Source organism: Brachycentrus maculatus, unplaced genomic scaffold (assembly GCF_059751285.1).
Source record: "Brachycentrus maculatus isolate JH-2025_06_01 unplaced genomic scaffold, ASM5975128v1 h1tg000131l, whole genome shotgun sequence".
NCBI classification, from domain to species: Eukaryota; Metazoa; Arthropoda; class Insecta; order Trichoptera; family Brachycentridae; genus Brachycentrus; species Brachycentrus maculatus.
In genome coordinates, this window is record NW_028280884.1 from 1594355 (window position 1) to 1610079 (window position 15725).

The 15725-nt window shown below is 34.4% G+C and overlaps 1 protein-coding gene across 1 annotated transcript in view; it reads right to left on the bottom strand.

Annotated features, from left to right (window-relative positions):
* Nucleotides 1–15725, bottom strand: part of pan (transcription factor pangolin) — a gene marked incomplete at its 5' end in the record, with an annotated part of 173557 nt that overhangs the window by 15926 nt on the left and 141906 nt on the right. Inside the window, 3 exons of the mRNA XM_088260327.1 lie at nt 4467–4536; nt 12995–13148; nt 15135–15351. Coding sequence (XP_088116453.1) covers nt 4467–4536; nt 12995–13148; nt 15135–15351 — 441 coding nt within the window. The remainder of the gene's footprint in view (nt 1–4466; nt 4537–12994; nt 13149–15134; nt 15352–15725) is intronic.

A 15725-nucleotide genomic window follows, 5' to 3' on the forward strand; every position in this document is an offset into this window, starting at 1 on the left:
CCGTTTTGGAGGTCCCGGGTTCAATTCCCAGGGGGGGTCAAATAAATATAATTGATATTTTCACTATAATATTTATTCAATATTACCCTGGACTGGTACCTGAAGCGGAGGGCTGATCACCTTTCCTTCATGTGGAAACGATCAAGATAACACTGCGTTTATATGAAGCAGTGCCCTATGCACCATTGGGGTGCGGATAGGGTTTTTTTTATTATTTTTATATTAAGCCAACCTGGGAATCGAGCCCAGGACCTCCAACACCCAAGCCAAACGCGCTATCCACTACACTATGGAAGATCACAAGGACTCACTCGTTTGATGCCTTGTACGCCTTTTTGTGATTCCATTCAACTGTGTTACCTCTCCGTTAATTTAAAAGTTAACACATTAATAATAAAACAATAAATTAAAACAGCCTAACAACAAGCTTAAATATATTATTACTATATAATAAATAAATAAAACAAGGGTGTAAAAATTATTTATTATTTTCGTATCAATGCAATTCGAGTCGAGACTTGATATTCGAGCACAAACTATAAATTAAAATGTTTAAAAATTGTAAATATACATATTCACAACATTTTGAGTGTGTCCAAATACTTGTTCACAAATCTGGATTATCACCAATCATAGGAGCTATTTTTCATATTATTTTTTGACATCTCATCAAAGATACAGAAGAATATGGAAGTCTGAGCATTTACGGGGTTGAGGACCATCATAGGCTGGTTTACACACGTGTAACATTCACCAATTCTACCCATTATTGACAACCACACTACTCTAATTCTTGGAAGTTCTATATATGTGAACCAATTTTTGAAACATTATTCTTGAATCACTAGAACCTCACTAGAGACATCTATTGGTGATGATGGTAGAGTTACGTTAAGAACAGTGATCGAGTGTTTGACCAAAAACTCACGATTTCTGAAACCTGAATGGGCTGGAGTTTTGTTGCTTCATCAACTTCAGACCTTTGAGCACTTTGAAGGGGACCCGAACGTGTAACTTCTAAATAAAGTACACTTCGAAGGGGACCCAGACATTAAACTTCTAAATAAAGTACACTTTGAAGGGGACCCAGACATCAAACTTATAAATAAAGTACACTTTGAAGGGGACCCAGATATGTAGTTTCTAAATTAAGTACATTTTGTTTTAAGACTTCTAAATAAAGTACACTTTGAAGGGGACCCAGACATTAAACTTCTAAATAAAGTACACTTTGAAGGGGACCCAGACATTAAACTTCTAAATAAAGTACACTTTGAAGGGCACCCAGACATGTAATTTCTAAATTCAGTGCATTTTGTTTTAAGACTTCAGTCTACGTATTAATTGAATAGCACTCGTATGTCGATAAGAATATCTCATCGCTGTTGGATATGTAAATATACTTTGAACATTTTCAATTATAGTGTGTGCTCTGAATCACGAAAATTATCCTAAGCTCAATCTCGCTTTCAGATTGATATATCGCTCACTCCTTTCAAGAACGTCATAAATAAAAAAACTTGATTTTTCAGGAGAACGTTTTTAAAGTTTAAAAATATAATTAAATGTATTAAACATAAATATCAAGCCACTTATTGAACTTTTTACTTTGCAACAGATCTTTTAAGGTAGGTATTTTTTCTACATTTAAAAAATATTAAGTATATTTAAAAAAAATAATTAAACAATACCTTTGCTTCAAAATGCAAAAACAACACTTTCTGCCCAGCAGCGGGTAAATATTAAGTAAAAAATATGCAGCTTTTGCTGGGATATAGTAATATTAAGTTAAAAATATGCCGCTTTTGCTGGGATATAGTACATTTTCTGGGCATTTCGAAAACATGCGCAACTGAAAATTGACGATTTTTGATATATGACGTTGTTGAAAGGAGTGAGCGACATGTGAGCAATGATAAAACGATTCTTAAGCCAAGCGCCCTTGAGGTAGTATTTTACGAAGATTCTGGAAAATGGAGGAAAAAAATTGATTCATCATTGCTCAAATATACGGTGAATAAAAAAAAGTTACAAAATTAATCAAAAACATCAACACGGGACATTCTCCAATCTCTACTGACTGACCACGAATGATGCGTACGGAGGCAGGGGCAAGTCCCGGCACTAGAGGTCCACGTAGGTGGGCTCCTGGGGGGACCCCAGCACGCTCGGGGGCCCGCCGGCCCCCGCCCGGAGCAGGCCCAGGGCTCCGCCCCCCACCGCCGCCGATACCAGGACTCCGCTCGATTCCGGACTGGATTTTGGCATCCGTTTACGGTTCCGGTCGATTTGCGAATGGTTCGCATCGTTTTGGTGATGTCGACCCATTTTTTGTGACGAATTCGTATCATTTTGATGTTGTTGACCCATTTTTTGTGACAAATTCGTATCATTTTGGAGATGTTGACCCATTTTTGTGACGAATTTGCATTATTTTGATGTTGTCGACCCATTTTTTGTGACAAATTCGTATCATTTTGATGTTGTTGGCCCATTTTTGTCGCAAATTCGTATCATTTTAGTGATGTTGACCCATTTTTGTGACAAATTCGCATTTTGTTCAAATTCAGTTCAAATTTTCAATGCATAATTTCAGTTTTGGTCGAATTCATCACGATTCGATTTGGACCATTATTCACAACCAGTTTGCATCATTTTGATGATAATTTACAACAAATTATACAGTTTTCAAAAGGTTATATAATATTATATGACAATTTGCGATGGGTTGTTTCAATTTTAGTAAATTTTCATAATTTTTAGTCAAAGTCATCACATTTCAAATGATTTTCATCGAATAATGGTCATATTTTATGATTAATCATCCAAAATTTGATTCCATTTGTATTTTCATCGTCATTACAATCGTATCAGGTCAAAATTGATCAATTATTTGGGTCATATTTTCCAAGTAATTGTTACATCATCAGATGTCGAAATACAAAGTTTTGAATAGCGTTATTGTTGAAAAGGGATTTCGAGTCCAACGTAGTCGTTTTTTTTTTCATTTCCCCGCGGAAAACGATTGAAGACAATCCATCCAAGAGAGGCAGCGATCATAATTATGAGAGAACATTACATTAAGTTATGAAAATTGACAAGGTACACTAGTTATGAAAATTATAAACAAACAAAATAACACGAGAACTTTGAAACCTGGTGTCAATCTACAAACAACGGAGCGTGTTGAATATTTTTTGTGTCATATACAAATTGGTGTGTGTGTTTTAAAATATTGTCGATGAAGAACAGACGAAAGACGGATTTGTAAATAAAAATTAATAGCAAAAAAATATTTGAAATTCCTGCAAATAATTATGATTGCCGCCTCTCTTTTTTCAATTTTGATGTGTTTTTTCATCTAAAAGTGACGAATTCAAGCACGATTACTTCTAAAACACAATTGTGGTCTAGTTTTTCAATTTTAAGTGTCTAAATGAGTCTACGGTCATTATTTAAGGTAAACTTATCATACATTTTGATTTCTACTTTAAAACATCTTCTATTTATCACATAATAATGCAATTTTTGGTCTCCCGTCCTGTTCCGAGTGAAAAGACACATTTTCTATTGTGTTTCAATTTAGCTCGTTTCATTTTTTGTTTTGTTTTTAGCGTTTCAAGGTGTCTACAGGAATTAGAGTGTGTTTTGGACATTGTATATTTTACGTAATTCGCTGTTTCAATTGACACGAGTTTTCAAAGTACAGTAATCGAATAACAAATGAAAATCAAATGAAAAAACATACACCGATCAAATGAAATAAAAATATAAGACAAAACAAAGGATATATAAAAACGATAAAAAAATAAATTCAGTCTTTCCACATAGAAACAATACAAAGACACCAAAAATCATATTAAATACACACTATGAACTAGTATTAAGGGCTAAATTGTCGAAAAACGCGGTGGTATGAAACAAAGAAATATCCGAATATCACTCTATTACCACTTATTTTGGATATAAAATATCCAACAGTAAAGAATGTCTCTATCAAAGATTTTTAACATATATTATATAAACTACTGAGGTTAGTTGTTTAGACCTCAAAGCAGAAAATAAAAAAAATATTCGGAAATTTCTTTGTTTCATACCAAATTACTCGATACTTAAAATTTAAATAATATCATGAAAAAACCGGATGTTTTTATATAAGTTACTCTATATACGAAAACATCAAATATCTTTGAATAATTCTATTTTAAAAATATTTTTTCCGTCATTTATAACTATATATTTCGAACTCATTAAATATTTTTCTTTGCTTTGAACCATTAAAAATTTATCATACGAAATTTTCCCTGGTTTTTGTTCCAAAATAAAGTAAATTGCTAAATGTTCATCGTGGAAAATACAAGTGGTTTAAAACAAAGTAATTTGTTTCGATATTGAAAAATTAAACACAGAATAACTGAAATAAGTCTAACTACTAATAAGAAATGTATTAATGAGTGATAGTTTACCTGCATGGCTTACACCACTGACTTTGCTGGTCCAAACCGTAGCGAGCTCTGCACTTTTTCAAATTATTTCCTAGAAAATCGAAGAAATCATTGCACCAGTTGAAATAAACGTGATAAAGAATTGATATTCATCATATTTACACCATTAAATGTGTTTTTACCAATATAATTAACTGAATTGAAATATTTGTTTTATACCACACTGTTAAATTAAAATAAAATAAAGAAAGGTGGCTTTAAAAATCCATCTGAAGTATTTTTTAAACAACACAATGGCATAATTTTAAAATATTGTCATTATTTCAATTATAATTCAAAATATTCGTTTTAATTTTACTTTTAAATTGACAAAAGAAACTTCTATTAAGAAAATATATTTCATACCTTGTATTTTGTATGAAAATCAAATATGGTGTCAACGTCATATAAAAAAAGACTTGGTTTAAGTAACCACCGCAAATATAAACAACCATTCTAAAAGTTAATTGGTATCAAAACAATTCAATTCTATATTTGAAAAACAACTTAGAAAACATTGTTCCAACACCACTTACATTGTAAAATAAGTAGTAATAAAATGCAGTGGTAGAAAACAAAGTCATTTATATATAAATTAATTGAACAACTGAATAGTGGTTAAAAAAAAATTATGTGATACTTAATATCACCAAAATTAATTTGAGAAAATAATAAAAATAACTAAGAAATTTAATTATACCAAATTTTAAAAAAATACATACGAATGACATAATTTTTTTCTAATGTAAAAAATAGTGCATATGATATTTAAATATAATATAAAAATTTAAAGCTTGGATAAGATCACTTTTGAGCTTATTAATGTAAACACAACTATTTTCGAGAACCACAGATGTTCTCATCAACAGGTGAAAATACAAATTGGGATATTTTGATAATTGGAAAGCATTACTGTTCACATGAATGAAAAATTATAAAGACAAAGTGATTAGTTTTTAGCTTCATGTGTCTGTCCATAATAACATTCATATAGACGTGAAATACTCAGTTGGGAATTGAACCCTGGACCTTGTATCAACAAGTGGTGACACTTGCACTACATGTTAAAATGTATTTCTTAAAATTTGGTATAATAATATAAAAATAAAATAATAAACGAAAATTTCAAGAAGTAATTTTTTATTCAAGTTTTATCGAAGATATATATTTTTTTATTTTAGAAAGTAATGTTAATTAAAAAATTATGTTAAATACACAACACTATATTTTTCTTTTAAAAAAAAAAATACGGTTATTGTATAAAATATTTTTTTAATATTTATAATACAAAAATTGTCAAAACCAAAAAAAAATTATCATTATTTGTTAGAATATTATTCTGTCGAATATTTGGATTGGTATTACAGTGTTCTTATTTATTAAAGATGCTGAAAACTCATCCGGTGTCTTTAAGACGCCGCGCGACTAATTTAAGGAGATTTTTTTTTTCGATAAAATAAAAAAAATTAAAATTACTTTTTGAATTTTCAAATACACTATGTCTAATTCATGCAAGTTATTTTTGTATCTACCAAACACCATTCCATGCTTAGGAACATATAAAAGAGGTATAAAAAGGAAAAGAGAGGCATCACAGATAAATACGGGAAAACAAGGGTTTCGGTAACAGTAACAAAACAATCGATTTTCAAGTTCTACTCTACTTTAAAATTAATATATAAAAGATTACTTACAAAAAATAATCAAAAATATAACTAAAAAAAATAGTACACTGATGATAACAGTAATGAAAAAAAATGTATTTCAAAAAATGTCTTAAGCAAAGCAGAATAGGTTCACTGTGTTGGGACAAGTTGACGTAGATCTTTATCAAATGGCCAGCTCAAAAAAACATGGAAGGTAAGCAAAAATGATATATTACAAGTAGTTAATAATTATAAATGTCAAAAAATAGTTCAGCATGTCGGCAGCCGACCGAAATAAGGAAAACTGCAGAGATAAATACAAAATGTATGCAGCGAACACAAAACTAGTAATGGAAACAAAGAATAACGTTCTAAATATGAAAATAAAGCACTGGTGTAAAACCACTTTTATGTATTTATCAACGTAAACTGGACCAGTTTCGAGAACATCGATATTTTTCTATTTCTGATCAATAGATGAAATTACAAACTACAGTAAAACCCCCTATTACATTGAGATAGGTACCGCATTATCAGAGGGAATGTTATTAGTAGTTAATAATTTAAATTGTATTTTAAACAGCGGAAGAGACTGAAATGAATCATTAAAATTAAAATACAATTTAAATACATTAACCCCCTACAACGTTCCCATTGACAATCGCGGTACCTATCTGAACGTTATAGAGGGGTTTGCTGTATTTCGTATGTTCATTTCTCGATGAGAACATCTGTAGTTCTCAAAACTGGTGATGTTTACGTTGTCAATCTCAAAAGTGGTATTAAACAAATGTTTTATTTTTAAATTTAAATCATCATGTTATTCCACAAAGTTAATGCGAAATTAATAAAAAGGATAATGTTTTACATCTGGTGACGACAGAAGTCACCAGTTCGAGTACTCTTTCGGAATTTCGTTCCCTAAGTTCCTATTATCATGAGAAAATTGCGAAAACTAACTCTACAATTTTTTAACCAATATTTTAAACGTATTTTTCAAGACTATATATATATATATATATATATATATATATATATATATATATATATATATATATATATATATATATATATATATATATATATATATATATATATATATATATATATATATATATATATATATATATATATATATATATATATATATATATATATATATATCCTCTCCGTAGTGCGCGACACTAACCACGGGACCACAACCCGATAATTTTTTTGAGAAGTGTAGGGTAATAATGCCTAAATACGGTTCGATCGAAATGGCTCAACACCGAATAAGAGCCATTTCCCCTACATCCCTAACTGCATACAATGTACCCATATGTGAAGGCGCGTAATTAAAGGAGTGCATATGTAATACTTGAGAAATTTCAACGTTACATTGCACCTGTTCTGGGATAATTAGCCAATGGTAATTACACGTGGAAAGACAAAACGAAGCGTAATGACTGGTTGTTTAATGAAAAAAAATTAAAAATTAAACGCACAAGGGTATCGACAAAGAATTCAATTAGTTCAGAGTCGAAACTCGATAACTATGCACCAACGGAAGTTGAATTTAAAAATATTTCATCAAAAAATAAGCAAGATATTCGATAGGCCGTAAGTTATTTTTTTTTAAAACCCAGGTATCATTTAACGTTAATGTATTTTTTTGCTTAAAACACCGTTTTTGTCAATTTATATGAAATAACTTCTCTCTTGTACATACGATTATTTTACCTTGTACGAGTATACGGCTGTCCAAATTTAAAACACAGTAAGGGACATTTTTTGTAGTAGTTTTTTTTTGCATTTTTGGACTAAGTAGTAGACTCTACTTAGTCCATAAATGCAAAAAAAACCTACTACAAAAAAATGTCCCTTACTGTGTTTTAAATTTGGACAGCCGTATATATGGACCCAAAGTATGTGTAAAGTAGAGCGCCTGAACTCCACTACATTACCTTTTTTTCCATACAATATATCTTTGAAAACACTGTAGTATATATGTAAATATCACTTATTATTTTTTGACATCTCATCAAAGATGAAGAAGAATACGGAAGTCTGGGCATTTACGGGGCTGACGACCGTCATAGGCTGGTTTAAGTGATCACTTTACACACGTGTAACATTCACCAATTCTACCCATTATTGACAACCGCGCTACTCAAATTCTTGGAAGTTCTATATATCGCCCACTCCTTTCAAGAACGTCATAAATCAAAAAACTTGATTTTTCAGGAGAACGTTTTAAAGTTTTAAAATAAAACACAATGTATCAAAAATAAATATCAGCCAGTTATTGAACTTTTTACTGTGCAACAGATCTTTTTAGGTAAAACCTGAAGGTTATTTCTCCATTTGAAAAATATTTAGTATATTTAAAAAAATAATTAAACAATACCTTTTCTTCAAAATACAAAAACAACACTTTCTGCCCTGTATCAGGCAAATATTAAGTTAAAAATATGCCTCTTTTGCTGGGATATAGTACATTTTCTGGGCATTCCGAAAACATGCACAACTCAAAATTCACGATTTTTGATTTATGACGTTCTTGAAAGGAGTGAGCGATATATGAACCATTTTTGAAACATTGTTTTTGAATCACTAGAACGTCACTAGTGACATCTATTGGTGAGATGAATTTGAGTAGTGTGGTTGTCATTAATGGGTAGAATTGGTGAATGTTACACGTGTGTAAAGTGATCACTTAAACCAGCCTATGACGGTCGTCAGCGCCGTAAATGCCCAGACTTCCATATTCTTCTTCATCTTTGATGAGATGTCAAAAGAATTATATGAAAATAAACAATGTAATTGGAAATAATCCTGATTTTGTGAACAAGTATTTGGACACACTAAAAATGTTGTAAAAATCTCTCATTTGTAATTTACTTTGTATTTATAAGCAGGGTACAAACACTAAAGAAATTTTAAAAAAAACACCGTTTTTACATTGAAAAAATAAGTTTTTGTTCTAAATAAATATATAGGCTTGAAAATAAAAGTGATAGCTAAGGATTTAAGTCCAATTTGTATTCTATAAAAAAAATGTTTTCTCGCGCAGCCTATAACGTACTGACTTTGTATATTTGAGAGTATACCCTTAAGCCCTCATATTGGGTGAAATTCGGTATTTTTAATAGTCCTATTTTATCGTATGAATAGTTAATCTGTTCGAATTTATTTTAGAAAATTAGAAAGACACTATTTTACAATACTTTAAATCATGGGTCGGTAACCTTTTGTTGTAAAAGGGCCAAATATTTTTCATGGGGATCAGTGCGGGCCGTACTTGCAGTAGGTATACATACAATATTTATGTACAAATATTTTAGTTTTAAAAATAAAACGCTATATTTTAACGACATTTATTGTATTTCATAAAATCAATGAGATTCCCTTCGCTCCCTTTCTCGCTTCCTTTCACTCGATTGTGTATAATATCGTCTGTCATGTGCGTTGCGGCGAGAATCTCGCGGGCCGCACCAAGATGTCTCGCGGGCCGCATGCGGCCCGCGGGCCGCAGGTTGCCGACCCATGCTTTAAATCGTTCGGAAAAATGGTGGATATATATATATATATATATATATATACAATTTTATTTTATATAATTTGTATAGTTGCAAAAATATTAAAAAAATTAATATTTCAATTAATTTGCTAGACATTTCCACGTTTGACAATCTCAAAACTAGTTACACTGTTCCTCTCCAATAAAAAGACTAAGCTCTCGTGCTTGGAGAGGGACTTATATTCACTGTTTATTGTTTATGCGAATGAGTGGTAAAATAGTATTAATTATTATTTTGTATTTTGACTTTCACATATCTTTTAATTTTAGCTATTTAATTCATTTAAAAAAATAAATATATTTTCTAAAATAAGTTAGATGTATTTGTAATTTGAAATATCTTTACAAAGACATTTTGCGTTAAATTAAGCTGGACGTCTTTAAATGAACTAATTTGCAATTTGCTGCTTCAAAACGCAACATGATCAAATTGCGTGTTGAAGTTGCTGACAGATGTTCAATTAAGAACGCAGCCGTCTCGACAACGCGTGCAGTCAGTTTCAAGGTTTAATTGTCATCTTCCTATCCGTGGTGCGCTGGGCACTGCGTCAAAAAGACATGTCCATAAGGACAAGATCGTCAGACGAATTTTTGCAGATAAATACATGATAGATATCATAAATATCAATATATTATAGGTGTCTAGACCTGAGACGAGGCATCTATCGTTTTTATATGAAAGAAGATGGAAGTCTGAGGGTTTACGGTCTGGTATAACCTTCCAAATTTTCTTAAGCCCTAGAAGGCTCAGACTTCCATCATCTTTCGTATAAAAAACTATAGATACTATATCTCAAGTTTAGACACCTTTGATATATGGTTTCATCCGTAGGATGAATAATCCAGTGTCAGAAAATATAAAAATACCATAAATCGCTTACTCCTTTCAAACGCGTCATATATCAAAAATTATCAATTTTCAGTTGTGTATGTTTACGGAATGCCCAGAAAATGTACTATATCCCAGCAAAAGCGGCATATTTTAAACGTAATATTTACCCGCTACAGGGCAGAAAGTTTTGTTTTTGCATTTTGAACAAAAGGTATTTGTGTAATTAATTTTTTTAATATATAATACTAAATATTTTTCAAATGGAGAAAAAACATTCAGGTTTTAACTCAAAATATTTGTTGCACAGTAAAAAGTTCAATAAGTGGCTTGATATTTATTTTCAATACATTTCATTATATGTTTAAACTTTAAAAACGATCTCCTGAAAAATCAAGTTTGTTTTTATTTATGACGTTGTTGAAAGGAGCGAGCGAAATGTAATTTGAGCAAAGAAAAATGTATAAATGACGTTTTTAAATTTAGTCAAAAATCTAGATTTGGACTAGGTTCAAGCGCAGTCACTGCAATATATCGGATACCTTGATTTTTATGTAACGTATGTTTTTAATATAGCTAAAATATATTTTTTTAGATACTTCTTTATGTACCTGATATTTCTAACTGATTTTCGTTTTTTAAGGCCTAGATAAAAAAAGGTCCAAAAATCGAGCCCTGAGGTACACCAAATTGATATATTCGAACTAACTAACTAACTAACCATCACGCTGCTTCCTAACTGGGGTATACAATGAGAATAGAATGCCGAACCACTCTGTCTTTGCAAACATTATTCGCCTCTTCCACGTTCACGCATCTGCTCATACATACCCGTTGATTATTTCGACACCTAACCTGACCGCTTTCAAGTATTTGACATACCTGTTAGTACCTTTTAAGTATTTGACATATGTTCTTTTAAAGGCATAAGGTAGATATCCTTATCCACAAAATACAGTCTATGCAAAATTTAAAGTTTTTATGTTTATTTTAACAACTTTAATTAATTTTTATTTGCCGTATAGATGTTAGAGCCAGAAATTTGTTTGTTTTTCGATCAGACTCTTCCTTTACTTCCTTCCTTTTAACCTTTATCCGCACCCAATGGACTCTACTAAGCTAGAAACAAATCTGGCATCATAAAGTGAAGTAAGAGAAGCACCGTCGATATATCAGAACGCATTTTCATATCGCATATCGGACGAGCAAAAGGAAATGAAAAACCGGGACAACCATTTGAAGGGGGCCGAGAGAGTATCAAGATGTATGAACCAACGAAACAAAAAGGAATTCAAGTAGTCAGGTTAAAAAAATAAACCAATACTCGAAGGAGAGTAAAAAATAAAAGGAATTCAAAAGGCAAGGTAGCGCTATTCCTTAAAAATTCTTCAAACCCAACAGGCGCGATTTTTTTGGTTTCATCGAGCTGGATGGAGAGGAGGTTGGACAAGGAACAGTGCGAGATGTTGGAGGAATTGCGAATGTGGAAACTTGTTGACAAGAGCTCTTCAATTTCGAAATAACGACATCTGTTTTGATGCTTTAGAAACGAAAGACCCTACAATCTACGAACTATAGAACCGTTAATTGATGATCAGTGTTGGAGGAGGAAGGTATTTTGGTATACGAGGACCAGCTTGATACGCATGTAAATCTAACGCGCGTAATGTCTAGATTCTAACAAGATTACGCAGTCAGCCACACCGCGGCTTTGATGGATTCTAATACGACTTTATGTCCGTTTATATCCGGTGCCGGACACTGGGTCCTGTGGAGAGCCGTCACGTTCTGTTAACTTTTAAACTACGTTTCAAATTCTTATAATACTTTGCAATTCAGAATTGCACTAGGCTACATTTTCCCATTACCAGCATGCTTTGTCAAAAAGTAAAAAGTATAAATGAGGACATCATCACAACTGATAACATATCAAGTAATCTCTCACATTGTCCTCGAGTGGAAAGAAAGTACTCGATAGTCAGATTATGCGAGCCGTCCGCATTCTACCTGGAATCCACTGCCAGGAGCGAAGCGGGTGAAGTGGATTCTAAGAAGAATGGGGAGTTTCGCGAGATAACATGACCAAACTAACGTTGCGCCGATAATCTCACAGCGAACTGAGTCTAAAGCCGTCCGCTGTGCGTATGCTATCTGAATGGAACGTGTCTCAGTGATTAGCATGAGCAGCGAGGAGACCGCTAGATCGGCGGACGCGTGGACCATCAGGAAACGAGGAGGATGATCATGTTACCGCGTGGAGTATGATAGCATTACACCCTCTAACCGTTCGTCTTACTTGAGCATACTCGAGACCAAAAGGCTAAAAGATACGAAGCGATCAACAGTGCTACAACGCTACTTCCTAGTATGGAGATGCTCTTAGTGGAGGAGTAGGGAGGCGGGGAGGAGGGGAGAATGCGGGTGTGCTGGGCGGGGGGGGGGCGGGGGCGGGGGCCGGCGACAAGGGCAGTACCTCCATCGGTTGTCTCCTGTTTTCGCTTCCTCTTCTTGCCCCTTTGGGTGTTAGCCCTAGACGACCAATCTGGGTATAGTTGCATGTGGAGCTGCCGTTCCCTGCGCGCTAGCTCGTAATATTTGGCCTGTTCCTCACGCCCCAGCGCGTGCCACTGTCGCGTTATATGAAAAGAAAATCACAATCACAAACACCTGCCGATGTTGGTCTATCCAGGGAGGGCAAATACTCACGCATCGTATCGATCCATGGGAAATCATAGAGGAGTAATAAGTATGTATAGTGTTCCGACGTGACATGGGTAATCCGTGCGTGAGGCGAGTTCTTCTTACGGCTCTGAGAGTCACTCCGGCGGCTGTAATAGTGTGTAGCTCGTATCGCAGCTCGATATGCGCAAAGAAGTGCTAGAAAAACAGCCTTGTTCAAAGGACACGGTGTATCGATCGAGCTCCTCGACTTACTAATAATTTTGAAAGAATTTTGTTCGAACGGATAGTAAATTGGCCAATTGTTTGTACGTGGGGTGAAAAATTTTGAACCTATTCTGCGTGTCCGGATGTTACGACACCTTGAAAACCGATTGCTCTTACATCCTACGGGTTGGAGTGTGAGGGACTAAAGGAAACTGTCACGATCCACTGGTACATCACACACTAACCGACAAGGCCTAGACATAGGACGCGGAGTCGCGACCGGGGCTGCTCGGTACGCCGGGAGACCGCTCGCCGGTCGCCGACGGGTCGCGACGCGAGAAGCTCCGGTCGCGTCCCCGAGACAACAAACACTACATCGCCACCTTTGTTTAGTCAGGATTAATGGAAAGCATTGCGTCCCGGCGACAGATTCACAGTGAACCGTCGCTCCCGCCTTTAGTCCGGTTTCAGCTGCTTTTCTAGCACAATGATCGGTGCAAGTTCCCACAGTAAACAAGTTACATCCAAGTAAACATCACACCAAGCGAGTGAACAAAAACCCCTCGACACCAACCCGATTAGGAATTTAGCGCGACGCGCGGAGCTTACTGGGCGCGATACAAAGAGCTAGGTGGATGCTGTGAGATTCCCATCTGAGATACAACTAGCACAAAACAACAGAGATAGAGACAATACACACTCGTAACGGAAAAGAAAACAGAAAGATGAGAAGAAAGAACGGGGCAATGTTCTCGGGAGGATCGGGACGAGGAAATAAATAATAACAAGAACCCATTGGAAGACGCGGAGGATGCAAAACCGAACAAGCCCGACGAGAGACTTGTTTGGCCTTGCCATCCACCGCGTTTAGTGAGACCCAAAGAGGAGATAGAATCTGGCAGGGTGGTTTAAAACTGGATAGAAGGGAGACTTGTTAGCACAATTTCGACTGGGGAGTGTTTAATTTTGGTTTATCGCCTTCGTTCTGCGGCTTTAGTGCTGTACCTCCCAGATCCGCGGGGCTTCGTTCCTTTTTCCGTTTTTTCTTTTTCGACCCATATCCGTAGTTGTCCCTAGCACTCCATCCGGGGTACAGCTGCATATGAAGCTGCCTCTCTTGCCGAGCCTTTTCGTAGTATTTAGCCTGTTCATCTCGACTGAGGGAGTGCCACTGTGTCAGCGAGTAGGTAACAAAATATCTGTTTAGTTATTTTAATCGTAAACTTAGTTTACCAAGTAACTTAACTAATGAACATTTAATAAAACTAGTTTTGTTCCCAGTAGATAGAACGTTAATTTGGTATCAGATTTACTGAAAATGGATTCGGCTCCTCAGTAACATAAAACATAACAATCACTAATAATAGGTTCATCGTCTCATAATTGATGCTGAAAAGAAAACATTTTTAGACAAAAAAATCACACAACATTAAAAAAAAAACAAGAATAATGCAATATTTATCTTGCATTAAAATGATAATGAAAAATGTTAAATTATCGAGTACGGTTTTGTAATCTTTTGAACGTTGAATAACAGAAATATTTGATCGATGAATTAAAAAAATATTTTTAATTTTATCCTGATGATATATCGTGTCCATCTTTATCCAGCGGGTTTCCAATCACCTAAATAAAAGCAAACACATGTATTCTAAAGTTTTCAAAACGAAAAATATAAGTAACATCTTTAATGCCTAAGTTATTATAAAAAACGTAAAGCAACGTACCCGTCGGCCGAGGATTTGGTTGATAGCTGCGCTCTCTTTGAGCGTGCACTCTGCCACTACCTTGGCGCGCATCTCCTTCATGTACAGCATGAAGGCGTTCAGCGGCTTCTTGATGTGTGGCTTCTTGTTTTTGTCGTTGGCGGCACCAGGGTTACCCTGCGGCGTGCCTGGCGCGCTGCCCGGCCCATCACTCTTGTCCCCTGACTTGTCTAGACCCCTGGTAAAAGAAAAAAAATAAGAAATTAGCTTATATACGAGTATATGTTTGTATGGAGTGTCCTTTAGAGGCAAAATGAAGAGTTCACGCATTCCAATCCAATTATTCCAATTCATCAATAGTAAGGTATAAGCACAAAGGACGCACAGAATCTCATTTGAAGGATAAAGAAGGTGAAAGAGCTCTTTTTTATTTTTTATCAGTGGGAACATGGACAAGGGTATTTTGTGAACCAGGCAATCGTCATGGATCTTCCTAAAAAACATATAAAGGAAGACCAAAGAATTCATTAATGCTACAGAAAGATAACATTATTGGATGAGGCATGGCCCAGGTGACGTTGTCCACGACAAAAGGATCTACAACCTGACGAC